The sequence below is a fragment of the Gavialis gangeticus genome, unplaced genomic scaffold (assembly GCF_001723915.1).
Source record: "Gavialis gangeticus isolate Ggan-Ray unplaced genomic scaffold, GavGan_comp1, whole genome shotgun sequence".
Lineage (NCBI taxonomy): Eukaryota > Metazoa > Chordata > Crocodylia > Gavialidae > Gavialis > Gavialis gangeticus.
The window spans coordinates 48,121,454-48,133,314 of record NW_017729029.1 but is presented as its reverse complement, the minus strand read 5'-3'; the positions used below and the strand labels follow the sequence as shown (position 1 = coordinate 48,133,314).

Below are 11,861 nucleotides of genomic sequence, written 5' to 3'. Positions count from 1 at the left end.
TCCCCTCTCCAGGGGTGGCAATGATGGCCAGGGTCCCCCCTACCCCTGATGGCCATACTCTCCTTCCTTCCCTGGCTGTACAGGATGAAGACTCTCTACCTCCTCCCTATGGCAAACCAGGGGCATGACAGGTAACCCTCCGAGGGGACTGTATACAAGTTCCCTAAGGCCAGGAGTGTGCAATTATTTCAGGTCATGGGCTGCTTAATGAGTTTTGGTGAGCTGATGAGGGTGGCAAAGGTAGCCCTGCCCCTTGGCAGGTGCCCCACCCTTTGGTCACCATCTTGCATAAATGACTGATGCCTCCCGAGACTGGGGGGGCAGCATGGCAATGAGCAGGGACTGCACGCAGCCACTGGCATCCATGTCAGCAGCAGTGAGTGGCGACAGCCCACAGCCACCGTGTTGGCGGCAGGGTGAATGGGAACCACCAGGAGATACCACCAGCCACATTGAGAGCAAGGTGAGTGGGTGTGAGCGGCAACTGCCCGCAGAAGCTGGTGGCACCTTCAGCAGCAGGCAATCTCGGTGGGGGGGCATGTACCCCCTGAGTTCCTGCTACGTTTCGCCTATGCCATCTTGGGACTGGAAGTCTTATACCCTAACCTTTGCCACTGGTAGTCCCTCTCCTTGTCCCCAGGAAGTATTCCTTTTTGGGAGGGGGGGGTTCCCATGTTGGAATAAAAAAAAAAAAAAATCAACCCAAATCATACACTAAAATTCAAACATCTACTACAACATATATCAATTTTATTTCAAAAAATATTTTTGTCATGATTTGTGTTTGCATAGTGTATATAGAGGTGAGTGCATAATAGCTCAAAAGTACAGGTCTTACTCTTGTATATTGTGTGTGCAGTGTGGTTGGGGGTGGGTGTGTATAGTGGGATGTGTGGCTATGTGTGTGGGGAGGCATAGGGGATGTTGCAGGTGCATATGTGGGAGGTTGTGGGGGAAGGGTGTGGGGTGTGTATGTACCTCCCCCATTCACTTCCCCCCCCCCGTGGCAGCAGCAGGTGGCAGCCCCTTGAGGTGCTTGTGGCCGGGGGAGGCACTGCCGCCTGGCAGCACGTGGCTCCAGCCAGTTCCGGGACCTGCGCGTGGTGGCAAGGAGCTGAGCCAGACTCGCCTGCCTCTATTGCACATGATTCCCTATGGCATGCATGCAGCTCCCAGCATTCATGCGCCACTGGGGTGAAGCCCTGCACAATGGACCCAGCTGCCATCCCCACTCCTTACTGCCATTTGCAGCTGCTGGGACGCTGCTGGAAGTAGGCGCTGCAGGCCAGATGAAGTTGCCTGGCAGGCTGGATCTGGCCCGCAGGCTGTATTTTGCATGCCCCAGCCTAAGGCGCTCTAATTTAGAGTGCCTTCATTTATTACCTGATTGAACAAAGGTTACTTTTTCACAGGATTGGCCATTTAAAAAATGCTCTGCAGCCACGCACGTGTGTTATGACATGGCTGTAGAGCAGTTTCAGGGACGAGATCGCATGAAAATCTGCACTCTGTGAAGTGAATTAATTTATCTACAGAAACTGGAGAAACTGCAGATCAAGCAACAAAATGAAAACAGGCTTTGCAATAGTCATAGTGGACCAGCGCCATTATCTCACAACTATCAGAGGAGGAGTAGCTAGACAAATTTCCACTCTGGGGACAAATCCTGAAAGATTTTGGGTCAGATTTACAAGCCTATTGGTGTTTAAGGATGCAGATAAGCACCAAGCAGGTATTCAAAAGCACTGAAATGCTTAAACTCCCAGTGGAATTTATTAAGACTTTGTTTTTTCCCCAGATGTTCAACCTTACCGGCAGGCCAGGCAGTCCTATAATCCCAGGGAATCCTTTTGGGCCTGGCTCACCCTGCCAAGAATGAAATGAGAGTGAGAGTCATAAGAGGGGATGACAGTGAAAAAAGAGTCTTGCTCCAATCCTTGAAAGCAATTTTCAATTTTTTTGCACCTTCTATAATTATCCAACACCCCAACTCCTGTGAAATGTTATAACATCCATGCCACACCGGGAAGGCCAATTAAAAGCTGATGGCCAATACCGCAAAGTGCTCTCTCATTTATGGCTGAAGACAATAACAGAACCAGGCCTAAAACCAGCGTACGCAAGGATCAAATCTTGCAGCCCTAAAACAACATGCAGGATGGCAGGCTGAGTAAAGATGATCTCATTAACCCCCGATATTTTGAATCTGTAGAAATACTGGATAGCGAAATAAGTAAGTCCATAAGTGCCTGGGATAACACAAGCAAGCACATCTGATTATTTCTAACCAGTCTGCATCATAGCAAAACCAGAAGATACTTCACTCTTCTTTCCTTATTTTCCTAAAGTATTTGGATTTCTGCTTGGGTTAACCTGGTTTCACAGTTCACAGATCCAGCAGAAATGAGCTGTAGTTCTTCACTTCGAATGTTTGACTAGCACTTTGAATCTTGGGTATGACTAACTTAAATGTTCCACCTTCTGGGAAACTTAATACACACTGTATTGCAGTGAGGCATCAAGTGCAATTTAAATACTTGAGCAAAACCATTTATCCATCAGGTTTCTATCTTCTTCCTTTTACCAGGCAAGAAGTGAACTTAGCTCAGTGAATCATTTACAGACCTGCACAATTGGACATCAGTTTGCCTTCCCTGCCTACAGAACTGCCATTAAAAAAAAGAGGAGGAAAGGACTGAGAAAGAGTCACTACATTTAATTTAATTTTCACACCAGATTTATAACCTATAATTTACAATTCTGAACACTCTCAGAAGAGAAAGGCCTGTGGCTGTCTTTCCCTTTCCCGAGAAAAAAAAGACCTTAAATTGTATGTTACCAACAATATGTTTCTCAGCTCACAGCAAATAGAGCCAATTAGTAAAGAAACTGCTACAACTATTGCTTACACTAGACCACTCAAGTCTTAAGGAATATCTCCCTTCACTTCAACAGAAATTGGATCAGATCAAATGTTTAGAAAACAGACAGCTGGTTGTTCTGAGGCAGAGGTACTTTGTTTCCATAGAGAATTATAAGCAAGTTGAAGAATCTTTCCTCACTGAGATCCAGAGCTTGCTGGAGACTAAGGGGAGTACGAAAAGCTGTGCAACCCAAAGAGAAATGTTCCTTTTTTGGAAGCTCCCCTAATTTCACCTTCCAATCATAGCTGCAGGGGTATTTCATTTTTATTCCCTCCCCACCAAAAAAAACCAACCCTAATCCATGTGGTTCAGTTTGCATGCATCATTGTGAACCAATCCACTTAGGACTTTATCAGCTCAAGGCTTATCTATCTGCCTCACTCAGCATTAACAGAAAAGGAAAGGAGGGAATTCTGAATTGTTTCTAGCTTGGCTGTATTTACAAACCTGATCCCCTTGTTTGCCTTTAGGAAATCCCATGAACTCTAGGATACCAGTGGATGGTGGGGGGCCTGGAGGACCAGGCAGCCCTACATCTCCCTGTTGGCAAAAGAGGAAGGTAGTAATACAAGTGAAACATCTTAGATCTACTGTAAGTGGCCCCTGAGTCACAGAAATCCATTCAAATCACCACCTTCACATGCAACACAAAATACTTTAAACCAGAAGACTGCTGTAGGAATTCAGCCATGAAAACTAATAAGGACTGAAAATTAACACAAACATAATGCAGTGCATTAAACCAGTTGGATTGTAAGGGAAGGGGGAGAAGAGGAAGGATAGAAAGAAAAATAGGCCAGTTACCAAGCAAAGGAAAAATATTCCACCAAGGTCTTGAAGCCAAATACAAAACAGAGCAACATAAATGGGAGAAAGGCAAGAGCCAAGTAGAAAGGCTGATGTGTAATTGACACAAAATAGCAAGAAATAGACAACGTGAAAAGACATTTTTGGAAGGACAGGAAATGTCCAGTCTTAAAATAACCTCTTATATTTCTTGACAACTGACCAGTTTGGGTGGGATCTTCAAAAGTACTTGGCAAGGACTTCAATAGGGGCAGAAGTTGGAGAACTTCTCAAAAGTCCCAGGGACACCGGAGACAGCTATTGAAATGAGAGTTTCTTTCCTTTTTTCCACCCACACAAATCCTCCCATAACCGCAACTAGAGCTGTATTTGGGTTATGAGGAATAACAAATGGGCAAAATCCTCATGAAGTGACTTATCTTGCACTGTTACATAGGAAGAAAACAGTAATACCTAAACAACTTCTGGAGGCCAGATGTGAGAGTTCAGGTACAAAACACTTCTAGCATGCTCATGTAGTGTTAGGGGATTTATTTATTAGCTTTCTCTAAAAGAGAATCAGTTCCACTTACCTTTTCTCCTTTCTCCCCCTGGAAACCTAATCCCATGTTACCCTGAGGAAAAAGGAATGACCAATTTATTAAAAAAATAACAACGATAGCAGCAGCATCCCCACCACATGGGATAACGATTCAGTAAATGCTTTGGCATGTGACTTCAACGGCACTTGGTCACATGGCTTGTGTTACATTTTGTTAAATCCTAGCCCAATGCTTTTTGTCCAATGATTTAAAAAAATAAAATAAATTGGATGAAGGGAAGATACTTACTTTTGGCCCTGGTAGCCCTGGTGGACCCAGTGGACCCTACATGTGAACAAGGTTTTCATTATTAACTTGAGTTTAGAGGCAAACAACATGAACAAAGCCTGGGTTTTTAACACAACACCCAGTACTGCTCAACAAATCCCTCTGCCATTTTGATAAGTTAAAATTAAAAATGTGATCAGAACCAAGGCCCAAGATTTTAATCTTTTCATAAAGATAATAAAAATGTTTTAGGGTTAGTGAATTTTCATGCAAGTAAAACTGAAACCTTCTTGCAGTTTTATGAATGAACCACTGTCATGGGATTTTCTTTGATAACTTACGCCCTGAATCCACAAACATGCCCATATTCCATTTTATTACCAAGAACAGGAGCCACTCTAAACTGTAATGTACACAAGACATGAAAGTGTTTGCAGAAAGTCTTAACACTCAGTTCTGTTATCACTGGTAACAACTGCATCAACCATTCCACACAGCACTGCTTCCCTTAAACGTGGAATTCCAAAGTATTTTCAGTGTACAAATACCTGTACTCCTTTGCAATCCCTTCTATACCAACATTCATTTTTTTCTTTACAGCAGATCCAAAAGACCCAAACATTACGCATAACATCATGCTGTCTGACTAGTTTGTACTTACGTGACCAAACCTTCACAATGATTCCAATACTGGATTTCACATAAGAGTCTGCCAACCTATTTCACATAGGTTCACCAAAACAAGGAGTTTGAAATCCTTTCATTGCAAATTTGACACCATTCTTGTTTCTAATAGATTTTCCAAGGCCATGGCTTTCAGAGCTCTGAAGTTTTTGTAGCCAAACCACCATTTTGGCAAAGGTTTTCAAAATAAACCATTTTAGGGACATAAACACAGGCAATCATGTAAAACAACCTGTGCTTTGCACAGTGTTATTGGCAACGTTAAATTCCATGGTTAAGGCCTCCTTACCTGCAAGCCTGGCAATCCTATAGATCCTGCAGAACCTGCTGGGCCTGGCAAACCTTTTGGACCCTACAAAAGAAGTTTCAGGATGTATATTAAAAAACATAACACTTCATCTCCTAAATCCTGCTTATCCAGTTGTGGCCGTTATGATCAGTATGGCCCCAAGTAATTATAGACACAAGAAAATAATTTAAAGGCTAGTTGCTAGTTATTAACCGAAAAAACCAACCCCAACCTCTTCCCCCAAGCCTATGCATTTTCTTTGTCAGTCTCTGAGCTCCATCATACAGGGTTGTCAGTACCTTAGGCAAGATGATGAGTATCTTTAAAAGGGCACTGAACCACTACTTTGTAACTTCCCTTCCAAAAATGTTAGGGGCATGTGACATAGTAACATGTTAAAAAAATTCCTTTAACACCAAGTTTGTATAAAGACTTGTTTTTATAAAATGTAAATTCAAAGGCAAATGCTGTTTGACAGAGTCCCTTGAAACTTCTCAGTAACAGAATAATAACTGAAGAAGAAAGGAAGAGGAGCTAAAAGAACAACAGAATATAAAGGAATTTGGAGGGTGAGTCTCAAAAAATAGAGGCCAAATCCTTTGACAGTATGTCCCAATTTAAAATATACAGCAATGCATTTGAAATCATGGTGTTCGTTTATCTGGAAAATCCTAGTTCCAGAATTTAGTATTAGAAGAAAGTCTGGTTTAAATATAAAACTGAGTCAGTGATGGCCAAAATCTCATTGCCTTTACCATAGTGTGAATCTACTGAAACTGATGGATTTTATTAAGACTGACACTTGCTTCTCAGAATCTGGCTTTACTGAGTGGAAAAATGGACCCATGACAATTAATGGAAAAAGTTACTAACAGGAGGGAACTGAGATAAAATATCATTACATTATGCTGCTATGTAATACTCATAGAATCACAATTCCAAAAAAATTAAATTCAGTATCTTACAGAAATCCCATCTAATCCAGGAAGACCATTTTCACCCTAAAATTAAAAATAAATTACAATGACAATATATATGTTTACAGTTCACACATTAGATCAAATGCAATTAGAAAGACATTTGGGATAGTTGTGCCTAAATCGGACATTGGAGGAATCCATGAGGAATGACAGCTGTAGTTATTTACATCTGAGCAAAGAGAATCTACATATGTGGGATTACAAAGAATACAATACTATATTTTGTAAGTTATGTAAATATATTCCACTACCCTCATAAATGGAAACTTCTTCCCTAATGCCTAACATAAATCTCTCTTGTTGTAATTTAGGCTCATTAATCTTTTATATTTGAAGACTTATTAAATCCCACTTCGGGCTTTTCTTCTCCAAACTACATAATCCCAGTTCTTCCAACATTTCCTTACTTGTCATATTTTCTACAATCTACACCTCTAAGTTGTTGCTGTTCCTCTGAACTCTTTCTAAATAGCATATATCTTTTTTGAAATGCAGTACCCCAAAACTGGACACAATACTCCAGGGGAGGTCTCACCAATGTTGAATACAGTGGAAGAATCGCTCCCTGTGCAAAGCACACATCACAGCTGTTAATACAACTGAATGGACCATTAGGACTTTTTTGTAGCTATTACAGTATATTCCTATTTAGTGTGTGGGCCACTATAACCTCCTAGTTCTTTTAAAAGCAGCCTATCCAGCTGTTCCTCGTTTTGCATGTGCACATTTGATTGCTTACTCCTAAGTGTAATATTCTGCACTTTTCCTTATTGAATTTTGTCTGATTTATGTCAGACCATTTTTTCCCAATCAAGATAATTTTGCCTCTTAATCTTTTCTCTGAAGTGCTTGTTACCCCACCCAGCCGGAGTCATCACTTAAATTGCTAATGGTGCATCTACTCCAACCTCCAAGCTGTTAATTAAGATACTAAATGTATGGGACCCAGGACAGACCACTGGTGTGGACACCAAGAAAGGTCTCTTCTCTGTTACATCTTTAATGGAAGACCCTGAGTCTATTCCACAGAAAGCAGGACAAATCTGTAAGAGACACTTTGTTCAGAGTTTGAGATGGTTGTTCTTGCTGGCACTGGAACTGATATAGAGGCGTCAGGCCAGTGGTCTGATAACTGTATGGGATAGGGTTTCATGGAAGTTTCTCCTGCTGTAATGTGACTATTCTTACCTTCATTCCTTTACGGCCACCTTGAGCATAAGCAGGTTCTCCTTTTGCACCTTTTAGACCAGGGTGGCCCTGTTTCATTTTTTTTTAAAGGGAATAAATAAAAACAATTTTTCATGTACGTCTGGAAAGACACGAACATTTAAAAAAAATGCTATTCAGCCCAATACTTTGGGACAGAGCCTCATCTGATGCAAGCTGGCATAACTCCACTGAAACATCATTGTCACTCTGTTGAAGTTATAGAGCTATGGCAATTCATACCCAACTAAGGCTCTGCCTCTCTATATTTGCCTTTGGATAAGAAATCTTTATGCTCTGACAGTCACTGTACACAAACATTTTATTTGGAGCTCTCCTATTTACATTAGGTTTTCCTCTTACTTTGAGCCTTCAAAATAACCCTTACACTTTCTGCTTTTTATTGTTTAACTTTATTAATACACTTTTCAGCTCTGTTACGAGTTGAGCCAATCACCACTGAATTCAATTTAGACTTACTCATCATTCTGTAACAAAACTTATCCCTGATTTAATTCCACTAAAGAAATGACAGTAACAACTCAGATGAATTTGTGCTAACTCTAGAATCACCATCTTCAACTTTCTTCATCATCACTCCATCTGGTTTACTTTAGGTGATTTCATTTTAATGGGCAACTTGAAGGAAGAGTACTCATCTGAACATTTCTCCTGGCTGAAGATAGGCATGAATAAATTGGCTGCTCTAGAAAGTACTGCTAAAAATTTGATCCTATTGCTTAGATAGTTTAAATGTCATAAGAGCTTCAGGTTTTGACATACTTATAGATTTGCTGCATGATTCATTGACAAAATGAATAGTTTTATACGTATCTGTTGATTGTACAGTTTTCTCTATCTCCACACAACCATGCAACTCACCTCCACTAAATTTAAAATGACCTATTTCAGCAACAGTTGCAAGATCATGCTCTAGGTACGAGTACACAATTATTCTGTGTCTATGGTACTGCACAGTATAAAAATGATCCCATACATGTTTATTTAAAAATTAAGGATAAAATGTTTAAAAGTGCCTAATAACCAGATCCCTAAAAGAATCAATAATAAATCAAAAGCCTAAATAAAAGGTAAGCAGTTCAATACCTTTGAGGATCTGGCCCTGAATACTAAGTCAGTCCAATTTTCAAACATTTTGGAACCTACATCCCATGTTCTTCCAATGAGATTTTGGTGCTTTGGAAAATTTAAACCCTTAGTCTTTTTCAGTCATGACACTGTTTAGTAAATGTAGATTAACGTGGATTTGCTTAATGCATGATTGTATTCCCAACAGTATCACTACAGTCAACATAGCCAGACTAGAGATCCTGTTCAGGAATTAAGTGGAATTATTCTAGTCAATCTGAAGTTAATATCCAATTCAAATATTAATCTGAAATTTCACTACATTTCCTTTTAGAAGAAACTAGTAAAAATGGTATCAGTGAAACATATTCTGTGACATATTGCACAAAACTGTTCTCTGCCATTCCTTATAAGACATATCAAGGGTAACGGGGCTGTGCCATTACAATCAGCTCAACTTGCTAACTGCTACATATTTTGAGGCTTGAGACCTTCCTTTGGGATTTAGGGCCCAGGTCAGAAAAGTGTCCATATTCAGGAAGTGCTCAAGCATGTGATTAAATTCCATTAACTTCAATAGGGCTCAAGGACTTGTTAGCAATTAAGCAGGTACTTAATTTCTTCCTTGAATCAGAGGCCCATCACAGAATTAGGCACTTAAGGCCTAGACCCAGGTCGCCTTTATGTCAGTGTGAACTTTGGCAGCGACTGACAGCGTAACCTGATATAGCAACACAGGAAATGCAATATATCCTCTAAAGTTAATATTTATTCTCCCCATTAAAACAAATATTTATCCAGAAAACAACACTGATTTTCCACATCACTAGAGGAACTCAGGATTCATGAGTTCCTTTGTCAGTCAACCACAAGGGACATAATATTTGGTTTAGTGACTAGAGAACATTGAGAACGTACAGGTGGCCCCTGTATACCATGAAGTCCATCCTCCCCACGCACACCAGGACTCCCAATAGTGCCATTACAGCCATCAAGGCCAGGTAGACCTCTGGGTCCTGGCTGACCAGGGTGCCCCTGCAAAAGAGAGAGTAAGAATTACAATAAACATTTTGTTACATTGGAAATACTGTCTCCATCATCCCAAAGCCAGTCAGAACACAAGGTAATTCAAGGACAGAGAAAATGCTTCAGGATTCACACCCAAGTTCAGCCATGTGTCAACTTTCTCCAACCTGGAAAGGAAGTCAGGCCCGAGGGAAGCTGTACTACTTTTGCAGGAAGCTCTACATATCTACTTTGGACCCTAACTGCCAAAACTTTAATTTAGTTTATTGGATTGGTTTAAATTTTCTCCTGATAGGATGGCCTCATGAGGTATATGCATATGTTGGTTTGAGGAGGTCCAAGCAGGATATGAATAATACAACACAGGATACTCAGCCCAGGGCAGATTAGGCCCAGCTCCCATGTCACTATTAAGCACATAAAGGAGTGAGGTTGACACAGACCCAACTATACCGAGCATCCACATGCCAATCTGTTCTCCGTTCATACAGGTCCTTGGCCTTTCCAGCCTTGCTTTCTTCATTTAATAGTTCAACAGATGCTGCAGCTAGGCCATCCAAGCAAAACAAGATTCATCTTTATGTTAAACATACCATAAAAGCTTAAGGAGAACAGTTCAACCAGGTGAAAAGCTCATTAAACCAACTGCTTTTGGGGGGGAAAATGCAACCCCATGGTATTTGTGATGGTCAATTAATAACCAAGCAGACCAGAAAGAAATTGAGTCAAATTCTTATCTCCCAAAAGTTTTGTGCTGGTCTAATGCCATTACCTTATCTGACTTAGTCTATAAGGTGCATCTCTACCTTCTTTACCTCCATTTCAGTGTACTCCTGATTTACACGGGTATAAGGACGACCAACGTGTGACCCTTTCATTACTTTTTCTTCAGTGGGTTCATAGTCAACACAGACGCAGGCAGAGCTGTCAATCAGAGAACCTGGGCATCAAGGTCTCATCATTGCTTTCCCCTTCCTACAGGGAGAGAATCTGTACCACTTAGGGACAGAATTTTGTGACAAGACAGGAAGTGGAACCTATTTACTTAGTATGTGGTGATGGATAGCTGTCTGAATCCACAGCCTGACTTGAATCACTCCAAAAGCCATTTTCAATTAATCCCAAATATTTATCTTTAAAATGCAGCATTAAACAAGTTATGACTCATAATCAGGAAAATGAAAAATGAACAGGGATAAAATTGGATAAGTAACAATCCTTCACGCTCGACGGATAAAACAAAATGAGATTCACGTCACTTCCATTCTAGCTTCTCATCATCCAAGCAATAGCACATGTCCATGCCAAATACAACAAGAATTTTGCACTTACATAGCATCTTTCATCTAAGAATCTCAAAATGCTTTACAAAATGTGAGTTACAATCTTCATCTTATGGACAAGAACACTAGGGGCAGGGAGCAGTAAAACTGCCAAGGATACACAGTGATTCAGTGTTACAGCTAGGAACAGAACTCTCAAACTTGTTCTGCAGAGAAAATAATCCTGGATTAACTACAAGCAAGAATATAAATTGATTTAGTTAAACAAGAGCAAGCTCCTGTTTGAGGACTTTTTGGTTTAGATTAGGCCAATGAGAAAGAGAGGGAAAATCCACAAGAGGGTCTGCACCACTTCATTTAAACCATGAAAAAGTTTGGGTACAAAAAAGTCCTCACTTGCCAACATTTACAAATATATCACACTAACCTCTCTGACCCCAGCCCACAGAATCTTTTCAACAATAAAACACTCTAACCACTGCTAACTTGCTTATCTTCAGCTTGGCAGTCACATATCTTAAGTCAACTTGCCACACTGTAATGAAACATTTGCTGGCTCAAGACTGCTCTTATTTTTAAATGCAATACACAAAAGAACAAGAAAGGTGGTGAGCACCTACAACTCCCATTTACTTGAATGAGCATGGCAGATGCCCAGCATCTCCCAGGGTCTAGCTGTAAATTAAGTCTTTTCCTCAGGGGATTTAAAATAGTGATTAAGAGACCTGGTTTGGCCTGGAAAATTATGAGCAATTACTCTCACT

General features: G+C 40.6%; 1 protein-coding gene across 3 annotated transcripts in view; it reads right to left on the bottom strand.

The window, feature by feature from the left end:
* Positions 1-11,861, bottom strand: part of COL4A6 (collagen type IV alpha 6 chain) — a 244,931-nt gene that overhangs the window by 56,639 nt on the left and 176,431 nt on the right. For all 3 annotated transcript variants that reach the window (XM_019521549.1, XM_019521550.1, XM_019521552.1), the window contains exons 6-13: positions 9,707-9,823; positions 7,682-7,750; positions 6,479-6,514; positions 5,514-5,576; positions 4,562-4,597; positions 4,304-4,345; positions 3,372-3,464; positions 1,813-1,866 (exon numbers count right to left, since the gene is read on the bottom strand). In XM_019521549.1, the coding sequence (XP_019377094.1) occupies positions 1,813-1,866; positions 3,372-3,464; positions 4,304-4,345; positions 4,562-4,597; positions 5,514-5,576; positions 6,479-6,514; positions 7,682-7,750; positions 9,707-9,823 (510 nt within the window). The remainder of the gene's footprint in view (positions 1-1,812; positions 1,867-3,371; positions 3,465-4,303; positions 4,346-4,561; positions 4,598-5,513; positions 5,577-6,478; positions 6,515-7,681; positions 7,751-9,706; positions 9,824-11,861) is intronic.